General features: G+C 34.1%; 1 protein-coding gene across 2 annotated transcripts in view; it reads right to left on the reverse strand.

Moving 5' to 3' along the window:
- Cv-c (RhoGTPase activating protein) overlaps nucleotides 1–26077 on the reverse strand; it is a 233802-nt gene that overhangs the window by 12222 nt on the left and 195503 nt on the right. For both annotated transcript variants that reach the window (XM_083093742.1, XM_083093741.1), the window contains exon 10: nucleotides 19524–19690. In XM_083093742.1, the coding sequence (XP_082949868.1) occupies nucleotides 19524–19690 (167 nt within the window). The remainder of the gene's footprint in view (nucleotides 1–19523; nucleotides 19691–26077) is intronic.

Here is a 26077-nt window from a genome sequence, read left to right on the forward strand (position 1 = left end):
TATGCATTTACGCAGAGGAAGGATCGACGCGATAGACATCCTCTCCGATATTCCATCGGAGGAGGACGAATCCCTCGCGATGCATCTCGCGTCCGGACGTCAGCGTCGGGCCTCTCTTTCTCCTTCAAGGATCCTCTCTTTCCCTCCCCATAAGTTTCGCGATTACCATCCGCTCGGCACTTACGCCATTCGCTCGCCCGTACGCACGTATCCGCGTTTCCGTTCCGGCGTATTACCGCGAGAGACGTGACGATACCCCCATACGTGAGTTATTTCCGCGCAGCACTCAACGAGCCGTGTCGCCCCGCGTGTGCATGACCGACGTCACTTCCGTCTAAGCAGGTTGAACAAACCTCCGTCCGTTGTTTTTCACCGAAGGCCCGAGATACACACGTGAACATGTCTGGAGGAACTTGTTGCGTCAGAGATATTTCGAATAAATTATAATAATAACAATAAAAAAATATAAGAAAGTCCATTTTATATCTCAATAATAATAATTTTATTGACATATAATATCATTATATATATTTTACTTTATTATTTAATTATTTATATACACACACGTATATATACATATAAAATTAAATAAATAATTAAAAAAAAAATAATAATAATAATAATAAATATAATAATAATAATAAAATAATAAATATAATAATAATAATAATAATAATAATAATAATAATAATAATAATAAAATAATAAATATAATAATAATAATAAAAATAATAACTATATAATAATAAGATAAAGAAATACATATATATAGTAGTTAAATATATATTGTATCTCGGGCATATCATTTGATGAATTAACACGCCAACAGGTAATGATATTAATTTAACTTACTGCCCGCCTGCGAGATAAAAAGGAGCCCGCAAGAAAATGAAAGCATTGTTACTCTCACAAGATTAACATCCATTTTAAGTTTCTTAATTAGCTACTCACCTTGAAGCAAAACTTTACAATTAGTTACCCACATGCCGCGTATCGTGCTTTAAACATAAATCTTTAATTATGAAGTACGAGACTTAATAAATGTGGGTGTATTAATTTGACTTACAACAGCTGTCCCTGCAGCTGAAAACAAGAATAAAGTGTTGAGGCCGGATGATAAAATAGTATTATGACTTCGTGTTATTATTGTATTATTATAATGCCGCGCTTTTCATAGTATGCAAAATTAAACGTGGTATCATGGTAAACTCATTAGTGTAATTTAAAAAGAAGTTATAAAATCAAATAAATTATTTATAAATTAAATAAATTTATTTATTTAATTTATAAATATTAAATGTATAAATGTTAATTAACGCGAGAATTTTCTACAATTATAATTCCATGTATATATATAAAAAAAATTATACATTTTTTTTAGATTATCTACAAAATATAAAAAAAATTAATAAAATATAGTTTAATAATAAAAATAATTTAATTAAATAGTTAAATAATATAACAATAAATTAATAATAAATTAAATAGTTTAATAAGATAAAAACTGTTGTATTTATGTTAATATTATTATACATTTAATTTCATTAACAACACGATTCAGCGGACTGAAGAAACGAGCCGCACGATCTCGCCGGTTGCTCCGCGAAAGAAGGAAATCGCGATGCCAGACGACGCTGAGCAAAAAGAGGTCGCGGCTACAAATTCAATGACGACCGGTTGATACGTTGCTAACCGCACAACTTATATATTCGATGTTTCGCTTAAAGAAAAACGACCGTACGCTTGTCACTGAATCGCGATTGTCAATGAAGAAATTCACGACGCACAGCCTCCTCAGCGATCGACGGAAATCTCTGGAATGTCGATCTCCTTCTACTTCTTTTGCCGCCGTGTCTCGTTCGCAAGCTGAGATACGGATAACATACTTTCGAATCGAGAATTTTAACTCGCGGAATCGACAAAATGCTCGCAACGAGTTTTCGCCGATAGTTTTTGCCCACGCGATCTGTTCGATCCTCGAATCTTTAAATTTCGCGACAGTCAACAGCGAAGAGCATAAAAAAAAGAATTTTACATATATATAGAGTATGAAAGAGATTGCTATAGTTTAAGGTATTATTTATCTTGACAGTTCTAAGTTTAAATAAATCGATTACAATAATTTATTTAATTTGACAGTTCTACTTTTCCCACAAAACACATAATTTTAATCTAGTTTTAAAAAAAGATTTAATGTCGCTCTTTCCTTTTGTCCTGATTTTGCTTTCGATAATATATAAATCTCGAAAATCAAAACTCTCTCTGTCTCTCTCTCTCTCGCATGAGGTTTTCCTCGAGCGTATTTTACATTAACTTGAAAGGCCCGAGATCTAAATTTAGCGTCGCGATATGCAGGCACGAGCGGAGAATTTTTGTCGCGTACCACCCACGACGAACGAAAGCGTCCGAAAATCTGGGTCATCGCTCTATGATGGTTCTAAATTTGGGCCGTGCGACCACCGCGGTTTACCATCGTATAGGAGCTTGCGGCCTACCGCGACCAGCGACACTCGATTTGCAGCGTCCTAACGAGTACGAATGGCCCGCGTCATTGTGCGAAACGTATATCACGAAATTCAATTAGCCTAACGTCAAAAAACTACCGGCCAGGAACGGAGGCCGCAGAAATAATCATGCGTCATTCATCCCTAAGAAGATTCTTCAATTTCGAAAGTCGAATAAATATGTTGTAATAAAATTTATATTATTTATACTCGTCTCGAGTCGACATTAAAATAATTATTTTTTCTTTCTAAAACTTTATTATTTATTTATATATATTTATTATTATTACATGTTATTTATTTAATAATTATTAAATAAATAATATATAATAGTAATAAATAAATCGATTACGATAATTTATTTATTATTTAATAATATTTATTAAATAATAATAGAATTCTAGAGATAAAAAAATAATAATACTTAATAAAACAATAATGTCGACTTGAAACCAATTATTCCTCTTGATTCTTAACTAAATTTATTTTGTTTAAAATCATATGGATCTGTACGAATAAATTTTGATGTATCGATATGTTTTCCTATGAAGTTTCCTCGCAAGAATCCTCGCAAAGGAACGTCGGTGATATTCGCGTCACGCCTCGCTAATCCCGACCGCCTCCATCGTCACCTCTCCCATCGTCCTTCACTTCCGGTATCATTAACTAACGAGCGCTCGGGGGACGCGCTATAACGGTGAGTAAATCCTCGTTTGCGAGAACCAGCTCGCCGAGTCGGTCGATCGATCATTCGAATCGCGAGGAAGGCGTTAGGACAGCGTCCGTTTCAGCGATAATTCTTCGCCTCGTAGGAGTTTCTCCCGATGCACTTTGTGTAAAATGGCACGCGGCTGCATCCGGTGTAACGGAGGCCGAGGTCCGAGTCGTCTCGTTGCTGAGATACTCCTAAGTTTCGCCATATTTTATAAATAAATACTCGCTATGCAAATATTATCGATATATAAATTTCACTATGTTTTATAAATAAATATTTTAATTTAAAATACAATTCCAAGTAAAATCAAATTAAATGAAAAATAAATAAATAAAGAAATACCATTTTCCCTTTTTGCAAAATTTATTAATAAAAACGATTTATTAATATATGATAAATATATAATTATTTGTTAATATTTTTTATACAGATAATATAAAAACAGCTTTTCGAAGCTTGTCAAGATAAATGAATTTATTTTAATTGCATTTGTTTTTTTTTGTCGGAAAATGTTTAGTGAATTGGCCAGATTCCGACTTGAATGTCCCCATGATCTCGAAGGAACGTCGTTGCCACGCCAAGGCTTCGCATACGAAGACGCCGCGCTGTCTGGCCGTCGGTCGTTTCTCTCCCGAGATGCTTCTCTCCCGACTCTCTCTCTCTTTCTCTTTCTTTCTCTCTCTTTCTCTCTCTTGGGAGAGAGAGAAATCATCTCGCGCGGTTCTCGTCCCTTTGCCTCGAGGCGATGTGTGACACTTGTTTAACGTGCGTGACGTGTCCACGATCCACTGGAGACCACGTGTGTATTTGTGCGTGTGCGGTAAATATTTCCGAGGAGAGATATAAAAACGGGGAAAACTGACCGCGGTTTTTTATTATTATTCATTATCATCGAAGTGTCACTTATAAGACGTTCTCTAGGATGAAGACTTGCGAGAGGTAACGTGAAGAAAACCGCAAGATTTACGAGTGAATTTCACACACACAACGTGAAAGTAACCTTACTGCTTAACTTGAAGGAAAAAAAATACACACAAAACTCTTTATCTAATAAAAAATTGGAGACAGATGATGATTAGGAATTAAATCCGAAATGTTAAATCAGACTCGAAAAATTAGGGTATCGAGCTTGATAGGAACTTGACGGCTCCGATTTCTCTCTCCGAATCGTTACGAATCGCAGCAATCACACGACTTAACTTTCAAAACTTTAATGTTACGGCTCTTTAATCCGACGTGGATACACGCTGATCATTTAAATGGACGTGGTGCGCGGTGCAACGGTTTCGCGCGGCAATTGCTTGATTTAAGCGAGCGCGAAACGGTATCGCGGTCTTCATCATCGGTGTGACTTGCGCTAATTGGCTTCTGAACGGTCCGATGGAAATTTATGGTAATACACCAGCCGGTTCTCTCGGTCGCGCGATATCTAACTGCAACGACCGCGTGCAAATAAAGCACCGCGATTTGACGGCGACCGCCACCATCGTCGCGAATGACTGCGCATCGAATACCTGGGCAAGAATCTCTCAACGCACCTGGGAAATGGAGCCCGCTAAGAGTTTATTCCAATTCCCGAGTCTCTCTACATTTATACTTCGTCATTATACAAACATAGCGGACGGTGATGACAGAGTACGCGATGACAGCTGGTGTCTCTGACGTCTTGAAAATTCCTGGAAAAATGCCACGAAAGCTGGGACAATTCGTTCCGACACCCCTCTTCCCAGGCGAATGCGAGAATTTAAGTTGTGCAGGTGGCACATCTGGTGGTCCATTAAAAATTAGATCCGCGTTCGGATCATTATAACGGTGCGACATAGAAATGCGCGCGTTATGCAAGCGGACGTTTATTTCGCGCTAATGATCGTTTCCTGTGCAATTTCTACGGTATGTCACTTTATAAGAACGATCGCCCGATAAGGCCTGGGTCAGGAGATCTCCTCTTCGAGACGATCCCGTCCGAGGATACGTACTTTCTACGTATTCGCAGGAGAAACGACACGCTTTCGGCGCGATTCCGAAGAACCTAACGCGCTAATTACCGAGCAATTCTCTCTCACGAGACACAAGTGCTCAAGCGATTATAACTGGATTAATTTGCACAGAGATAAGAACGCAAAACTCATTAATATCTTGGCGGTGACACGAAAAGCGAGCCATATATCGATATAAATTTGTAACACATTCGTGTGTTTATAAATATTGTGATTTTTTTTAATATTGTCAAATTTCTCGCATTTTTTTATAAAATATATTTGGATCGATTTGAGGCAAATTTGTTTTTTTAATAAAAAATATCGATATTTATTCTGTTGCATAATTTTACAGAAAATCTAGAAATCTAGAAAATTTCGCGAAATAAGCTTCAAAGAGATGACAAATAATAAAACATTATTTTAAGAATTAATATATATGGATCAGTTGAAAAGATACTTGAAAGACCACAAGAAATCGTATAAATTATAGATAAAAATCTAGAAATCTAGAAAATTTCGCGAAATAAGCTTCACAGAGATGACAGATAATAAAACATTATCTTGAGAATTTTTATATATGGATCAGTTGAAAAGATACTTGAGAGACCACAAAAAATCGTATAAATTATAGATAAAAATCTAGAAATCTAGAAAATCTCGCGAAATAAGCTTCACAGAGATGACAGATAATAAAACGTTATTTTAAGAATTTTTATATATGGATCAGAGAGTTGAAAAGATACTTGAAACACCACAAAAAGTCGTATAAATTACAGACAAAAATCTAGAAATCTAATAGAGAATTTTTATATACGAATCAATTGAAAGACCACAAAAAATTATTAACAAAGATATATAGATTCTAGATGAATTATTGCTATGTAAAAATTAAAGAATCGAAAGTACGGTGTATCTGACATGTGGATGCTGCACATAAATGTTTATTTGGCGAAACGTTCCTTGAGCTGTGCACGAATAAGCACATTTTTCCGAATGCACGATATGCAGTCGTGCCAGGGGAAAAAGTGCGCTGTGGCAGAAAACGTTGAAACGGAGCAAGCCTCGTTCACGTTCGTTCGCGCGAATTTATGGCAACCGGTTTGCGCCGATCGAAGGAATGTCGATTGTCGTTTGCGCCTGTCAACTTGCGCGCAAGAGAAAGAGAGAGAAAGAGAGAGAGAGAGAGAGAGAGAAAGAAAGGTAAGAGGAGAGATACATTGTCGTCATTGTCGTGATCGCTTCGTTCCTCCTGTTGTCTCTGTCCCAATAATCGCGATACTTTTCAAAGAGATCATAAGTGAAGGTGCCTCGGAAAAGCCGCGAATAATGATCCCCTCGAGAGATAATGTCAAGAGAAAAACTAAGTCACGATAAATCAATCACGTCTGGAGTATAGTAGAGCAATTGAAATTGTTCGACGTAACCTGCGACTCGCATTCGCGCACTCAGATATGCTAATTTATATTATTCCTGTAGAACGATGTCGATTGCATAACGTCAGATAAATCGAAGGATTTATAATGAAAAAATTTATTCATTTTTCATTCTAAAACATTCTGAAATGTTTTAATGTGACACGAACGAACGGTGTTATCGACTATTTCTCTTGCTTGTACGTAATTTCCGATTTTTATTGGAATAACATTATGAAACAAGATTATAAAATGAGAGCCATTCTTTCAGAAAAATGTATAAAGAGAACATAAATAATATTATTTTATTCGATTTATATATATTTTATTAGTTTTCTTTTGTTCAATATAAGTCTCTGCACGTAATTTAAAAATGCATAATTCAACGGTGTGATGTATTGTTCCTGAATCCAATTTCAACATCCCAAATCTAATAAAAAAAAATCCCATTCTAATAGAAAAAATTAAAAAATAAATATTATCATTTTAAAATTAGATATTTTAATGTCGCTGAGATTTTTTCATTTCATCAGAAAAATATTAATTTTTTAAATCCTAAATAGGTTTAAAATCCCACGAATGTCCTATGGAATAAAACTAGACCGACTTTTTTCATCTCAAACAATTATGTGAAAAGCAGCGTGTCGTTTTTAACATGCTGCACTCAATTTCATTTAAAAATACTGATGTACTTTAAACATTAATAAAAATATATAATGATATGTCAAAAAGATCAATTCTAATAATCCTAAAAATAATTTAAAAATTCCCAAAAATCATCAATTTTTCATGCCGTTAAAACAGCGCGGGCTCTGAAACAACTGTCAACCCTCTGTCAGCGGAAAAAAATTCCCAGGATCATGGTATTATTACCATCGCATCCTGCGCCTCGCTAACGGCCTGGCTACGACATGCAGGTGCAAGCGAGCCGCGCAGTCTGCCAGCTCGGTTGCGTGTACCGAACCAGTTTTCAGGTTTTACGCACCGGCAACCCGGGTGCGTACATATAATTACATGCACCACCACTCCACGTTGAACGCGTTCTGAATGCGAGAGCGCGTCGGCAGGAGAGAAAAAGCATCGCGCAGGAAAAAGAGAAAACTAGCGGAAAAGGGGCGGTTAGGATGCGCGTATGTAAAAAGATGAAAGGAAAGGTAGATCGACGGAGAGAGAAAGAGAAGGATGATTTAAAGGGAGGAGAGAGAAAAACTGAAAACGGCAGGAGAAAAAGAGGAGGCAAAGGAAATGCGGACTCGAAACGATTAAAAGAAAGCTAAATGTGAAACGAGAAAATCATGCACGTGTAATTTAAATGGTTGGAAAAAGTTGAAGTTGAGACAAAAAAAAAAAGAGAAGTGAGATGTGTGTGTAAAGAGAAATTTTGCGGCGATGTGCGAAGGGGATAGAATCGAAGCGGAAGAGCGGAAGAGAAATGACAAAATGCGCAAATTAAGGGGAAAAAATCAAGGTGAAAAGGAAGAAGAGGAAACGTATAGAACATCCTTTATAACGACTATCCTGTCTCGTTTAATTAATTCCTTGCCAATTAATGAGTCGGCCGCGAAATCTCACTCGGACTTTCCCTCCCTTCTTTCGCCGAGGATACCCTCGACTTCTCGATGCCATGTATGTATGTATGTGTCATGGTAAAAGACCACATAAAACTGCCTACCGCCGACGAATAATTACTCTCAGTTTGCTTGCTCCTGCATTCGCGATGATAGAATGTCGAGGATACTCCTATGTGTCTCCTTTCCTTTCCATCACTGTCGAAAATTTAGCTTGCGTTTGTTTAATGTGATTATAATTTTCATAGACGCAAGTTAAAACAAAAAGTTGAAACATTTAATTTTCTTCATTTTCTTGAAATTGAGAATTTTTCTTTTTATTTACAATTAATGACGTGTAAAAAATATCGATTAAATTTTGGCAAAATGAACATAATTTTTTCGGATTAAATCACATAGATTGATATGATTATAATTTTGATAAGTGTAAGTTAATAAGTTTAAGGTAATTAATTTAATTCTTTGTTTTTTTAAAATTGAAAAAATTCTTTCTCTTATTTGAAATATTAATGAAGTGTAAAAAATATTGACTAGATTTCAACAAAATATAGAGAATACAGATTAAATCACATAGATTGATACGATTATAATTTTCGTAAACGCGAGTTAACAAGTCTGAGGCAATCGAGAGATTTAATTTCCTATGTTTTCTTAAAATTGTGAAAATTCTTTCTTTAATTTTCAATATTAATAATGTGAAAAAATATCGACAATATTAAATTTCAAAAATAAAGAGAAAAAAAGAGATAAGTTAAATTGTATATATTACATAGATTAAGAAAATCATATAAGTTAAATTAAATTACCGTTCTTAAAATGTATCATAATTAAATAATTATATAATGATATTTCAATAGGCTGATAAAATCTTATTATTTTCTCTTTAGAATGTTCCACAACTCGTTTCCTTTCATTGCCTACTTACGCTTATGCATGCAACACAAAGTTATTTAAATTTAATTAGTATAATTATAATATAAAATAACGGCCAGAGATTTAACAATTAGTTCGGGCAAATTACAATTTTATTACGAGACACATGTCAGACAACTCGAATCCTTTTAACGCGACTCCCCCCTGCGATAGGTTCGGATCTGATAGCCTTAAATGCATTCGCTCTCTCCCTCTAAATGGCTCAATTTGTTGCCTTCCTTAGACGGCGCAGTCGTTTAACGCTCCGGAGAGGCAGTAATTTTCAAGAACCAGATCGAAGTAGGGCACGAAAACGTGGTCGATTGGCCACGATAATACGGCGGTCATTTAAATCGACCCAATTGCCGCAAATTGCCGGTGTCGTTGATTCGACAAACACAGGCTTCTTGCGAGAGATCTTATTTTTGGTGATTGCGCGCGCGGAAAGCGAAAGCTTTTATTAATAACAATTATAGGGAGGCCCGAAACGAAAACGATTCCGGTCCCCTTGCGAAAGAGAAAAACGGCCAGCGAAAGTCGCACATACGTCTACTACTCGTCTATATGGATATTATATATACGTATTGCTTTACCAAATTAAGTTATGCGCCACGCACGCGTATAAATTATTCCTATAAAACGCATCAGTCATTCCTTCGCTTTCTCTTTCCCGCAACGAAAAGACCATCCGCTGCGAAGGGATTAAATTCTAAATTTGACGTATGTATATTTCAATGTCGCTCGGAAATTCAAAGTCGTAATTATAAACTGTGGAAAAAATTGAGAATGGGCTGCGTTTTTCGTGCAAGAGGAAAACGAACATTTTTCAATGCGAAATTTATTTGCACGTACTTGAGTAGGCGATGCGAAAAATGCGGAAGACGAACGAATCCGTTCATGCAATCGCGACATTTTTACGCTGGATTACGCGAGAGGAAGCTCGCCACGATGTTCGTTAAATCACAATGATAATATTGCGTGTCGCTTCCTGTCGCATCGATAAATTGCAACGTTTCGCAAGGCACGTTTGTGGTGTCTGTGAAGCTGGCACGACAATCTACGAATTATAAAAAAATACTAAGAGTTCTGATAGCACTTTTCATAGTTCTATAGTTCCTGATAAAAATTAAAAAGAGTTCCGCATTCCTTATATTAAAAAATCGAAATCGAAAAAATGTCGTGCTAACTTCGCGAATCTAGCACGACACTCTTTCCTCTAAAGTACCAAAACGCGTTGAATATTATTATTTTTAGCAAGAGTTCCCGATAGTTCTGTTCAAGTTCAGCCTATATATGCAATTTCAGATCGATATTTCAAAAATTAATAATTTTTAAACAATTTTTAAGATTCTCGCCCAGCATGACATTCTCCCTCTAAAGTACTAAACCGCGTTGAAAATTATTATTTCTAATAACTGTTCTCGATAGTTCTGCTATAGTTCAGCCTATATAGGCAAATTTCAGATCGATATTTCAATAATTAATAATTTTTTACGAATTTTTAATGTCCTCGACCAGCACGACACTTAGTAAAAATGTGTCGTGCTGATGATTTTCCGTAGTTTTAACGGCAGTTCTGGACAGTTCTATATAAGTTCTATCTTTTAGAAACATTTTTACGCAGAGTTCCGACCGATTACTATTTTTTAAATAATTTTTTACAATAACCCAGCACGACACTCCCTCTAAAGTACTGAGACACGTTGAATATTATTATTTTTAGCAAGAGTTCCCGATAGTTCTGCTATAGTTCAACCTATATATGCAGTTTTAGGCCGATATTTCAATAATTAATAATTTTTAACGAATTTTTAATGTCCTCGACCAGCACGACACTTAGTAAAAATGTGTCGTGCTGATGATTTTTCGTAGTTTTAACGGCAGTTCTGGACAGTTCTATATAAGTTCTATCTTTTAGAAACGTTTTTACGCAGAGTTCCGACCGTTTAATATTTTTTAAACAATTTTTTATTATTATCCAGCACGACACTCTCCCTCTAAAGTACTGAGACGCGTTGAATATTATTATTTTTAGCAAGAGTTCCCGATAGTTCTGCTATAGTTCAGCCTATATATGCAATTTCTGACCGATATTTCAATAATTAATAATTTTTTACGAATTTTTAATGTCCTCGACCAGCACGACATTTAGTAAAAATGTGTCGTGCTGATGATTTTCCGTAGTTCTAACGGCAGTTCTGGACAGTTCTATATAAATTCTATCTTTTAGAAACGTTTTTACGCAGAGTTCCGACCGTTTAATATTTTTTAAACAATTTTTTATTATTATCCAGCACGACACTCTCCCTCTAAAGTACTGAGACGCGTTGAATATTATTATTTTTAGCAAGAGTTCCCGATAGTTCTGCTATAGTTCAGCCTATATATGCAATTTCTGACCGATATTTCAATAATTAATAATGTTTCAACAATTTTTAAGATTCTCGCCCAGCACGACATTCTCCCTCTAAAGTATTAAACCGCGTTGAAAATTATTATTTCTAATAACAGTTCTCGATAGTTCTGCTATAGTTCAACCTATATATGCAGTTTTAGGTCGATATTCCAAAACTTAATAATTTTTTATGAATTTTTAATGTTCTTAACCAGCACGACACTTAGTGAAAATGTGTCGTGCTGATGATTTTCCGTAGTTTTAACGGCAGTTATCGACAGTTCTATATAAGTTCTATCTTTTAGAAACATTTTTACGCAGAGTTCCGGCCGATTACTATTTCTTAAATAATTTTTTACAATAACCCAGCACGACACTCTCCCTCTAAAGTACTGAGACACGTTGAATATTATTATTTTTAGCAAGAGTTCCCGATAGTTCTGCTATAGTTCAGCCTATATATGCAGTTTTAGGTCGATATTCCAAAAATTAATAATTTTTTATGAATTTTTAATGTTCTTGACCAGCACGAAACTTAGTAAAAATGTGTCGTGCTGATGATTTTCTGTAATTTTAACGGCAGTTCTCGACAGTTCTATAAAAGTTCTATCCTTTAGAAACATTTATACGTAGAGATCCGACCGTTTATTATTTCATAAATAATTTTTTACAATTATATTATTAATTGTTGGAATATCGACCTAAAATTGCATATATAGGCTGAATTATAGCAGAATTATCGAGAACTCTTGCTAAAAATAATCATGTTCAACGCATTTTAATACTTTAGAGGCAGAGTGTCGTGCTGGGTTATTGTAAAAAATTATTTAAAAAATAGTAATCGGTCGGACTCCGTGTAAAAATGTTTCTAAAAGGTAGAACTTATATAGAACTATCCAGAACTGCCGTTAAAACTACGGAAAATCATCAGCACGACACATTTTTACTAAGTGTCGTGCTGGTCAAGAACATTAAAAATTCATAAAAAATTATTAATTTTTGGAATATCGACCTAAAACTGCATATATAGGTTGAACTATAGTAGAACTATCGAGAACTGTTATTAGGAATAATAATTTTCAACGCGGTTTAGTACTTTAGAGGGAGAATGCCGTGCTGGGCGAGAATCTTAAAAATTGCTTAAAAATTATTACTTTTTGAAATATCGACCTAAAATTGCATATATAGGCTGAACTATAGCAGAACTATCGAGAACTGTTGTCAAAAATAATTATTTTCAACGCGTTTCAGTACTTTAGAGGGAGAGTGTCGTGCTGGGTTATTGTAAAAAATTATTTTAAAAAATAGTAATCTGTCGGAACTCTGCGTAAAAATGTTTCTAAAAGAGAACTTATGTAGAACTGTCCAGAACTGCCGTTAAAACTACGGAAAATCATCAGCACGACACATTTTCACTAAGTGTCGTGCTGGTTAAGAACATTAAAAGTTCATAAAAAATTATTAATTTTTGGAATATTGACCTAAAACTGCATATATAGGCTGAACTTCAACAAAACTGTCGGGAACTCTTGATAAAAATAATAATATTCAACGTGTCTTAGTACTTTAGAGGGAGAGTGTCGTGCTGGGTTATTGTAAAAAATTATTTAAAAAATAGTAATCGGCCGGAACTCTGCGTAAAAATGTTTCTAAAAGATAGAACTTATATAGAACTGTCGATAACTGCCGTTAAAACTACGGAAAATCATCAGCACGACACATTTTTACTAAGTGTCGTGCTGGTCAAGAACATTAAAAATTCATAAAAATTATTAATTTTTGAAATATCGACCTAAAACTGCATATATAGGCTGAACTATAGCAGAACTATCGGGAACTCTTGCTAAAAATAATAATATTCAACGCGTTTCAGTACTTTAGAGGGAGAGTGTCGTGCTAGGTTATTGTAAAAAATTATTTAAAAAATAGTAATCGGTCGGAACTCTGCGTAAAAATGTTTCTAAAAGATAGAACTTATATAGAACTGTCCAGAACTGCCGTTAAAACTACGGAAAATCATCAGCACGACACATTTTTACTAAGTGTCGTGCTGGTCAAGAACATTAAAAATTCATAAAAAATTATTAATTTTTGGAATATCGACCTAAAACTGCATATATAGGCTGAACTATAGCAGAACTATCGGGAACTCTTGCTAAAAATAATAATATTCAACGTGTCTCAGTACTTTAGAGGGAGTGTCGTGCTGGGTTATTGTAAAAAATTATTTAAAAAATAGTAATCGGTCGGAACTCTGCGTAAAAATGTTTCTAAAAGATAGAACTTATATAGAACTGTCCAGAACTGCCGTTAAAACTACGGAAAATCATCAGCACGACACATTTTTACTAAGTGTCGTGCTGGTCGAGGACATTAAAAATTCGTAAAAAATTATTAATTATTGAAATATCTATCAGAAATTGCATATATAGGCTGAACTATAGCAGAACTATCGGGAACTCTTGCTAAAAATAATAATATTCAACGCGTCTTAGTACTTTAGAGGGAGAGTGTCGTGCTGGATAATAATAAAAAATTGTTTAAAAAATATTAAACGGTCGGAACTCTGCGTAAAAACGTTTTCAAAGAATAGAACTTTTATAGAACTGTCGAGAACTATCGTTAAAACTACGAAAAATCATCAGCACGACACATTTTTACTAAGTGTCGTGCTGGTCGAGGACATTAAAAATTCGTAAAAAATTATTAATTATTGAAATATCGGTCTGAAATTTGCCTATATAGGCTGAACTATAGCAGAACTATCGAGAACTGTTATTAGAAATAATAATTTTCAACGCGGTTTAGTACTTTAGAGGGAGAATGTCATGCTGGGCGAGAATCTTAAAAATTGTTTAAAAATTATTAATTTTTGAAATATCGATCTGAAATTGCATATATAGGCTGAACTTGAACAGAACTATCGGGAACTCTTGCTAAAAATAATAATATTCAACGCGTTTTGGTACTTTAGAGGAAAGAGTGTCGTGCTAGATTCGCGAAGTTAGCACGACATTTTTTCGATTTCGATTTTTTAATATAAGGAATGCGGAACTCTTTTTAATTTTTATCAGGAACTATAGAACTATGAAAAGTGCTATCAGAACTCTTAGTATTTTTTTATAATTCGTAGATTGTCGTGCCAGCTTCACAGACACACGTTTGTGCATCTCCCAGAGTGATCTCGGGAGAAGACGCCGGAGGGCGGCGTCGCCTTTTGCTTTCGTAAGGCCTTCGATTCGGTAGAGGATCATTACACTTTACACGCCTCATCTCATGCCAGCTTTCACCCGGCGAACGCATACGTCGGTCAATGCTTTCCATCCGGAGTGCAAGGTCGGCCGAAATTCCTTTTACGGCGTTTTCCGGCCAGATATTTCAATTTTTTTTGACGCCTGATACAAGAAGATCAAAATATCAGCCACTTATCTTTGCATCATTAGACGTTAAATTTTATATATTTATATATTTTATATATTTTTAAATTATATAATATTAAATTATATATTTTTAAATTATATAATATTTTTATATATTTATACATTTTATATATTTTTTATATATTTATATATTATATTATGTATTTTTTATATATTTTTAAATTTCTATATGTTATACACAACTCGACAAGCATTTTTTCTTTTATAATTGTTTAATGAAGTGCTCAAATATATTAAATTTTAATCTTCAAAATTTTCATTCGATTTTATAATCTTATTTTTTTTCTCGCGAAAAAATATCTTGCATCAATCATCATTAATCGTCATTTTATTAATGCGGAATAATCTAAAGATAAGCTTGGCGCGTTAATATTTGGCGGCACGTAATCCCCAATTTTGGCGTGTGCAAATTGATGTTACCTAATACGTTATGGAAACTATGTAAGCATAATATTGCCTACGTAAAGGTGAGAATAATTTAGCAATCGCGGTCTAAAATAGGTGAATAAAATTACCTGGCTCGTGCGAGAGAATCAATGGGCCTTGGATGCAAACTGGGTCAATGCGATAATATAAAATAGTAAGACGTAGGTGGAAAATAAACGAACTTGACAATTTTCCTGCCGTGAGGTGACAATTTGCGCCGCAATATTTTCTGTGCTCCCCGCGTTCGATTAATCTCAATTCATTTTCATATTCAGACATCCCTTCAACGCTTCATTAAATGTCGGTGTCGTGCGGTCGATTGATGATTATTAAAATTTAGACGCATTATATCTGTCAGTGAATCCAGAGTTTTATGTCTTTCAATGCAGAATTCTAATATTAAAATTTTCCTTCAGGAATTTTCTTATTTTAAAATTATCATATATGTTTATTTTCGATCGCTTTTTGTAAATTCGAGAGGCTCGTACTTGCACTTCTTAGGAAATAAAATCTAAAAAATAATTTTTCTATCAAGAATTTTCAATTATAATGTTTCAATTATAAAGAAATTATATATAAATTTTTATTATATCATTTTTTATAAGAATTGTTATATATCTGAAGATCGTAATAGCTTTTTCAATATCTTCCTTCAGGAATTTCATTCTTTATTTTAAAGTTTTTATAAATTCGATCGCTTTCTATAAATCTGAGAAATTCGTGCTTGTACTTTTTAAGAAATAGAATCCAAAAAGTAATTTTTATAACAAGAACTTTCAATATTTATATTGAAAAATTATATATAATTTTATTATAACATTTTTATAAGAATTTTTATGTCTAAAAATCTTTATTGCTTCTTCAATATTTTCCTCTTCAGGAATTTCTTTCTTTATTTTAAAGTTTTCACATATGTTTATTCGATCGTTCTCTCATAAACTGATGCTCGTGCTTGCATTTCTTAAGAAATAAAACCCGAAAGATAATTTTTAATATCAAGAATCTTCAATACTTCTATTAAAAAATAGTATGTAATTTTACTATATCATTATTTTTTATAAGAAAATATTTGTGTCTGAAAAAATTTTCAGTTTTTTAAAATCAACTGTAAATAAAATAATTTTATCTTACATTGATTTCGTTCGATAAACGCACGAAGCAGTTGTTCTTCGCTTAAAAAGGCAACTATCCGACACAAACGTTCTAATCGAGTTTCTCGAGTCATGGTGGTTACAAATTTGGCAAGACTTTCGCGCGACCATCAGATGCCTCGCGCATGTATCCGTTCGTAATTCGAACGCGAGCGCTGCGCAAAACGCGCTTTCTCCCCATCTAAGGGGACATTTGCTTGAAAAAAATGCTCGGGCCAGGTTTAATTTTTCTCTTCTTTTTGTTTTGTTTGACGCGGCCCGTTTTGCACCGCACGCGTCGCCATGAATAAATTTTCTATTTATCAAAGATACAAACCGTGCGTAACGATCCGCACCGGTTTCCGGTGAGAGCTCGCAACTTGTCACAGCTGTTATCGTTGAGCACGCATTGAACACATTCAACACACTGTGCGTGAGCCCTTTATGGGCGTGAAAGTCGTCGATCATACGGAGAGTCATGCTATCGTCTATCAACTATATCCTGAATTTTTTTCACCAATACCAGCTGCGATCAATTCCGATGACAGAAGATAATCCTTGCTGAACAAAGTCGCGTTTCTACGTAAAATGTTCAGACTTATAAAACAGAATCAATAAAATTTTTATAGATAATTTTGCTCTCTTTCGCGAATTTTGATATTAAATATCTGAGGAAAAAATCTCGAGATTATCATTCAATTATCTCATAAATAAATTTTTATCATCATAAGAAAACAACACTATATTTAATAATATTTTTTCAATTATTTTTTAAATAATTAAATAAAATTTTTAAAGATAATTTTGCTCTCTTTCGCGAATTTTGATATTAAATATCTGAGGAAAAAATCTCGAGATTATCATTCAATTATCTCATAAATAAATTTTTATCATCATAAGAAAACAACATTATTTAATAATGTTTTTTAAATAATTTTTTAAATAACCTTAATTTTTTAAATAATTTTAATAATTTTTTAAAATAATCTTAATATTTTTACCCTATAAAAAGCTCTTAACCGACGATATATAATAATAGCATGGTTTTTCGATTCGTCACGCGCGATGGAACAAACTCCAAGGAGCTTATTGATGAATTGTAACCGGCCGATCGAATCCATTATTCACGGCTTCTCGAAACCGAGATCCACACGCGATACAAGACACGAGTTAAATATCTACAAAGAGCGATATAAGGCTCGATCGATTTGCCATTCTTCTCCCCTATCGCTCACTTCATCTTTCTTTTTCGTGACTTTTCGTTATGCTCCTCGCGCGAATGAATCCGAGCGAGATCTTTCCTCGATGATGGGCCACGTCAAGCGATCTCGGTCAGCCGAGCCGGATCGTATAATTGATTTAGACTTTCGTCGAAATGCTTTTAACTCCGATTTTGCGACGTGCGCTCCTTCACGCGTGAACGCTTCCTCCTCCGAACGACCCAATAATAAACTCCTACTCGGCAATTCGCAGATTTGATCGCTGCTGGCTCGTAGATTCGTCGCGCTTATTTCGGAGATTAGCTCAATTTCATCCACGTGCGCGATAGTAAAGTTAGACAGACAGGGTCATTGCACTCTGACAGTTGATACGCAGCTTCGATTGCGACGTGTGCGAGAAAGAAAATACGCTGTAAAAAATAGGAAAAAAAAAATGATTTTGAAATAATTTGCTGAATTTATTTGCAATTTATTTATCTTCAAAGTATCAAAGCAATTTTTATATTAATAATAATAATTATTATATATATTGATTAATAATAATAATAATAATATATAATAATAATAATAATAATAATAATAATAATAATAATAATAGTAATAATAATAATATCAATAATACACGAACTGTTTGAGATTAAAAGAAAATTAAGTAGATCAAATCACACACACACATTATATTGCTATTTATATCTAGAGACATCATTACGATAACGATTTGATTGCGCGGTCTAACACGCGCTTTCCAAAGTAATTAACTGCGTGTTTATCCCCGTCACGTGATAACTGTTAATTGCTATTCTATTCGTTTGTTCCACGAAGAGTCGTAAGAATAGCATGGATTCGCCTAATGCATAGCAATGACTATATGTGCGAACGTGTTTTAAGAGAGAATGTGTTCATCGATATGTCGTATAAGTAATTACACAAGATCGGAGACTAAACGTATACATACAAATCTATCAATGTCGACACATTTAATTATTTTTATCTTATCCTTTCTTTTATCCAAATCTTAAAATCTAGCGTGTTGTTATTTAACGTATTATTATTTATGTTGTTTTAATTATATGCAACCAGTTATTCGTTGTTTGTAATTTTAAATAATTAATTAAATAATCTTAAATAATCTAATAATCTCTTAAATAATCTTAAATAATCTAATAATCTCTTAAATAATCTTAAATAAACTTAAATAATCTAATCGATAATTTAAAGTCGAACTTTAAGATATGATAAAAAAATAAAAATAAAAAAACAATAAATATTAAGGATACAGAAATGTATATCTGATGTCGCGCTGAGAAAACTTTTGTAAAACATGACATTCGATTCACTTTACCACGACTACAAAATTCAAAGAAATACATAGATAGGTAACCACCCTTGTCTCGAGAAACTGACCTGCCCTGACATTTCCGTCTCGAGATCTTTAAATCCCGTCGTCCTTTGAAGAATTCTCAAGAGAATGCTCGGAAGATGTCACGAGAATTTAACAAGAAGAAAATTTAAAAGAATCAAAGGCAAAAAGGACAAGTTTCCAACAAGAGAGGAAGAAAAAAAAATGCATAAAAGTAGCGGACTCGATATTAAATTCCTGCAAATCTTCTTGCACTTACGAAAGAAAATTATGTAAAATGCGAAAGTCAATTCAATACATCAGCTGTTTTATTAGTCATCCTTGATAAAGTTTTCCATCTAATTCTCCAAGAGAACAATTGAGCTGTCCAAAGTTAAAGTGCACCCAAGAGTGCCTTATTGCATCTCCGTCTGCTTTTCGATTTCGCATCGTGTGGATAATTAATTAGTACAAGGTACTCACGCTTTTGCTATGGCTCGTGCTGTGATGTGTATGGTGGTGCGTGTCTAGCTTCATGTTGGCGCAACGATTAAGGGCGTGCAGTCGCCGAAAGAGGCTTTGCAGCGAGTCGGCCTCGAGGAAGGGATGGTCCTTGGCCACGCCGGAAACGTCTATCGGGAACTGATAGTCTGCAACACGAACACACAACGTCAATTTTCGTCTGCGTCCTGGATTATTTACGCGAGATAGGGCAAGGTGAGGTGAGGTGTCGCGCTTACGTCAGCGAAAAAGTGCATCGCAGCGATATCCGATAACGTTAAAAACATCCGCTGTGCGTATTGACCACGTTTTGTTTGTTGCCACGGCATTCAGTCATTTGATTATCGAGCATACGCCGTCAATAGACCATGTCCACTTAGCCTACGGGCATTAATCTCCTCTCGACGAGCCCCGCATTGTCAATTCGCTCCTACTCTATTTATTTTTTTCAGACAATAGCCGTCGTTTAAATTCAATTAAGGAAGTTAAAACGCGCGTTTTATCTCTACACGTGATCGCCATGAATTTTACAATCTAAAATATTTTATTCGTTAATTTGTATGATTTTCTCGTGAATATAATAAATTCCTATAATAAATTCAAGAGGATTTCCCTGTATTATTTTATTAAATTCGCGAGAAAATGATATGATGATGAGATTATAATATAGTTATTAATAATAAAAATTTTAATATGTTAAATTAAAATTATAATCACGGGTCACTTAGATATTATTCATGCTTCAATTATTTCAATTGTTTTATTATTCTTTATTGGTCGAACGAGTTCCAACGAGTGATTTAAATCTTCTATTTTGCGAATTTATTTTCGGCGAAGACTAAAATTGTTACTCTAAAAAAAATAATAGACTTTTGTTTCTCTACAACCGTCTAGAATTTCTTTGTAAATACGTCGCGGTCGATCGCTCGTAAAAGTTGGGAAGGTTTCTGTCACGACTTACGCAATGCTGTTCTAGATCTGCTGAACCAGATCTCGGATCTATAATCTTTAAATGGGATCCCAGGATCAATTTCTCGGCTCTCGAAATGGAACGATCTTTTAATAATTGCAGCATCGAATGAGCGCGGCATTAAAAATCTTTGCAAAAGAATATACTTTGTTTTTATTAATAAGAAGATGATTTTATTCATTAATAAAAGATGTAATTCTTTTAATTAGTTATTTACAGATTCGTACAGAAAGAAGAATTATCTTCGTTCCTTTATGGAAAAAACTGTCGCAAACAAGCTGAATAACTGAAATAAATCCATTATAAGAATTATGAACGCCCATTATATATATTTCGATAGAGTTTATTTTCACTTATTAAAGTGCACGTAAAAATAATTAACGAGCAGTCCTCGATCGATAGCGAATAAATTGACCAGTCGTCTGTTTTATGTACGAATGTTATACTCTGCTTCCTTCTCGAAACACATAAATACACGTGCGTGATTTTTCAATCGTTAACATTTCCTGAAACTAGGACGTTGTCGTAATATCATATTTCGCGAATACGGTAAACGCTAAGGCAAACTTTCTCGATCTTTCATTACTTTATTTGTAATAATTAATAATTAATTAATAATAAATATTTTATTAATATACTTTCCTTGCAACGAGAAATCAAATGAAAATCTTGATTAGAAAATTTATTGGATTCTTTTGAAGCTTTATTAAAAAGCAAAATAAAACTGTGATATTTTATACGACAGTAAATATTCTCGCGATAAAGTATATCGGATGATGAGGATACTGATGCGTCAATGTTATATTCGATGAAGAATGATTCGATTCATTACGAATTTCACATCATCAATTGCACAGTGTATCTTTTCTCTCTGGCAACGCGATCGTGCTTGCATCGATTATATCCTCGATACAAATCGATGTGCTTCCTCGCAACAAGATCGAACACTAACGATGCTATCGAATAGATTAATGTTAATGGCTGGCGATTACGTTCGTGCTTCATGGATATACTAATTACAGATTAATAATCTAGGAAATAGTGGGAAATTTATTTACGAGGCTCGTCTGACAAATCAATAGCCTGCAAGCCTCGATTTCAATCATCGATCCAATAATATCAATCTGTTTGTTTATCGCTGTGATAATAAAAGTACATCAGCATCAACACATTTTATCAAGATGTCTCTACACTCGAATCTTATTAAGAAAATTCCCTGAAAATTTTGATCTTCCAGGTATTTTTATTAAAAAAATTTCATTCCAAGTAAAGAGAATATTTTAGAGAATTTTTTATATGCGACTTTTTTTAAATAAGATGTTTTATTCTGTGCGTTTTCTAATGCTTTTTACTTACACGAAGCAAAGACACTTGAGTTTTAAGTGGTAGATTTGTAAATGTGCTGAAAAAACTGAATAGCTTTCATTAAGATAAAAATTTTTAATTTTCATTTATATTTTTATTCTTTACTATAATCATTAAAAACTAAAATAAAAAATATACTTATTCAATATTTCGTTAAGATATCAAATGTATAAACAAATATAATAATAATAATATATTTTAAACACATAATTCACAATTTGGCTTATCGGTAAATTGTCGACTGCTTGCAATTTAAGTGTAAAATTATAAAAGAGAATTAATTGTTAAGAGAGATTAATTGTGAGAGAGAATTTCTTGTTAAAGAGAGAATTTCTTCTTAAAAAAATCCCAATAAAATTCCATAAGAATTTTCCATGAGAAGTCTATTGATTTTTCCAGATGCAAAAGAGAAATCTTCAGGGATTTCTTTTGCATCTGGAAAACTTCTCACATCTTTACAGGGAATAAACAGCCTCTATATGCATATTTGAAGGAATACTTCGCTCTCTTTTTATTTCTCTCCTTTTCTTTTCTCGATACATGCACGCCACATCTCCTTTGTATCGCTGCGATTAAGATAAATCGATTTTAGCTGCAGATTTAATTCGCGGCTCGCGAGACAGAAAAATGCGCTCGCGAACGATTTGATAAATTTATCCCACGGCCAGGAACGACGCTGTGCGATCGATCCTTAATTTATCACGTCGATCGTCAGACACGACACCCACGTTCGGTCGCGTCGTTGGAATTCCACGAGGGACGCGATCATCCTTCGTAGCCGGGCACGATCCGGTAAAATCCTTGCAATCGAGCACGTGTACGTGTACGTATGTATGTTTGTGGTCGCGTGATTCTCATACGTATTTGATGGGCGGCATCGGTATCGGTATTTATATCGTGCCTTGCGCCGACCGACTCGGGTTCAACTGGGTCAATTAGCTACTATTCATAGTGTGCTTCGATCGCGAGAGCCCGACTGAGTTATGATCAATCGTGCACTTTGTATACGGTGCCACGGATACGAGTGTGTACCTATCTAAACGCACACATGCGTAAATTCGCACGCACGTGCGCGCAAACTCGTGTGCGTACGCCAGATGTATTAGAGATATTAGTTTAGAACGAATAGAGTTTCGAAGCTACATTATATTTATAGAGTATGCGATTATAGAAGAATAATGTCTTTATGAGAGACAAAGGTTTTTTTTTGTATTTATAAGTTCAAAAAATTTATATTATAAGACTCCCTTGGATGTACATATTTAATAAAATTTATTATAAATATAATTAATTATTTAATTAATTATTTCATTATTTAATCAATTTCATTATTAATCAATTACTTCATTAATACATTTTTATTTATTAGATTAAGTTTTTTTTTGCTGCAATAATTATGTGACAAAGATCATATCAATTGCAAGTTTATTTTTTATATCAAAGATGAATCATGTTTTGTTCCAAAAATAAAAAAAATTATATATATAAAAGGATGTGATTCTCTCTAGTTTAGAATAAACCTTATCAAGTTTTCATCATGCATTGTTATTCCTCGTACTCGGCATCTGGGTCGCCGCAATGCATAGCAGTTGCTTTTCTCAGAATGTGTTTGTAGGCTACACAGTAGTGGAAGCTGCGAATAAACTTAAACTTTTATAAGACCGCCCGCTTGTCTCCCACGCGTCCCGCAAAAAGTGAAAGTCCATATATACCGTCTCTCATAAGTATTCTCCTCTCACGCCTAGTATCCTAATTGCTCGCGCTAGCATTATGTAATTATCGATAACACCGTCGTGTATCGCTCTCTATTAGTATTAGATAATTGATGTGAATGCGTTGATATAACGCGATAAATATCGCGATAATCGAGCGATCGATCGTCCTTAACCCTTAATAATAGCCGGCATGAATACGTAATGTCACGCAATGCGTTCCTTTTCCTCGCGTAATTTCTTTTAGCTAAAAAGTTTGAAATAAAATGAAACTTTTTTACGACGAAATATTTCAACACAAAAGGAGAAGTCTCATGATAGTAAGATATTTAAAAAAATGTATTGTAATATTAATAAATAATATAATAAATATTAATTAATACAATTTTATAACATATATATATTGTTATATTAATTTTATAATTTTCTAATTTATTTGTATTATTTAATCGACTTGATGATATCGATAATCATTAATTAAAATTTCGCCAGATGTTTTTCAAAGGTGCACGAGAGGCATCAGCTGTTCGCGCTGCGAACTCTTCGGGGTTTTAAACGCGACTTTGTGCTGTTAGAACTGTTAGGTCCAATGCCATTCCTCTTTCCCGCTTTTGGCATGTGGGTCGCCGCATCGTCGCGACATATTTATGGGAGCCTCGACCCGAGCAACGGTCAGCTCTACTGACTCATCGAGAGGGGTCTAACGTCGTTCGAGAATCGCATTTCTAACGAGTCAAGTACAACTATTCGGGCCACAACAAATCAAACAAAACATGTTTATCCTGGTATGAATTTATTGCGACTAGAGTTGCACGATATGTCAAAATTAGTATAGTGTCTTATATTGTCTCGAAATTTGAGATTTTAATTATTTCTTAATTAATTGTCAATACAATATTATGATTAAAATTGTTAAAAAAATATTGATCTTATCAAAATTATTAGTTTTTAAAAAAAGCTAAAATATGTAAATTAGATGAGGAAAAATCACTGTATTACGAACTATACGAACTTAAAACATTTTATTACTTCAATATTAAGTAAAAATTTAGATAAAAATATTAATAAGATTGAGATAAGACGAGATTGTTTTCTACAAAGATTTATTTAAAACCGAGACACGATTTAAACTTTCGAAAATTTCCAGTACCAATACAATATTTTCGCGAATATTATCTTGTCTTAAGTCTTGTGCAACCCTAATCGCGACGATTAAATGTAGCTTGGAAATTAAGGCTGCACTTCGATCCCTTTAACAAGGTACATTAGGCTAGAATCGTCGTGCAATATAAACTTTCTGTCGATGCGGTTTTTCCTTTTCGTTTCCGAACGTCTAATTAAAGACCTCGTGGATTATTGATGAGTCGCGATGGCGGATTTTATGGGGGTGATTTGTCGAGACTCGAGCTAATGGCTATCCCTCGCAACCGACGTGAATCATGAAGTTATTATTAACGATAAGAAGAAAGAATCGTTAACTTTGTTTGACTTGTAATGCTGAAAATATTTAAATCACTTGATAATAAAATAATTTATATAACATTTTTATTTTAATTAATTTTGATGATTGCAATTTTTTTAATATCTTGACAATATTTTCGATATTTAATAATTCAGAAATACATGTTTTCCGATAGGCAATCATTAACAAAAAATTCAATATCTCAGTAAATGCAATTTCAATTTTCTCCAAAATTAACTTTTCTTGCGAATTATTCCGAACATGTATGCAATAAATAAAGGATGGGTTATGTATAGAGATAAAAATAATCCGAGGTAGCCGCGCCGTCCTTATCTTCGCAAACTCAGGAATTCCTGGCGCATTGCATCAGCGACGGAAGAATGCAACCCTTGATATTATATCTCTCGAAATTTGCCCTTGCAAGGGTTACGGCGACATCGACGGTGACTCGGACAAAGAATCGCTTGTTATTACGAAAAATCCGCGAACAAGTAAACATTCGAGTGTGCGGAAGCACGCATAATAAAATGTTACAATGCGTCATCGCGGCCTCGGACGCTGAAAATTATCGCGTCCAAAGGCGATTCCGATCGCGAATACGATTACGATTATTTGTCGGACTCGGCGAAACGAAAGTCGCGATTCGCTTTTGCGAAATTTGATTTCTCGCGCCAGCGCAGCATTTCCGACTCGATGATAAATATGTTTATCCGATTAATTAACTGCGTCACATTGTCGTTCTTGGACGTCAATAGCTTTCGAAATAAAGAAATCGCAGTAATAAATAATACATTATCGATGCTTTCCTTCAGCTAATTGGTAATTTAAAATTTAATTGACGAGGAGCAATAAAATGTCGAAAATTATCATGTCGAATAATAGGAGCGAAAATTTCTCGTTTAACTGTATTTTAATACGGCTATTTAATTTCATCCCTATCGTGGGAAAACTTAATTATTAAAACAATTGCAAATAGCAAGGGAGTTATTACGCAAATATGCATCGTACATGATTATAGCATCCATCA

This window comes from Camponotus vicinus, unplaced genomic scaffold, assembly GCF_025532165.1.
Source record: "Camponotus vicinus isolate PSW18456_S1 unplaced genomic scaffold, iyCamVici1.0 SCAF_3, whole genome shotgun sequence".
In the NCBI taxonomy this organism is placed as follows: Eukaryota; Metazoa; Arthropoda; class Insecta; order Hymenoptera; family Formicidae; genus Camponotus; species Camponotus vicinus.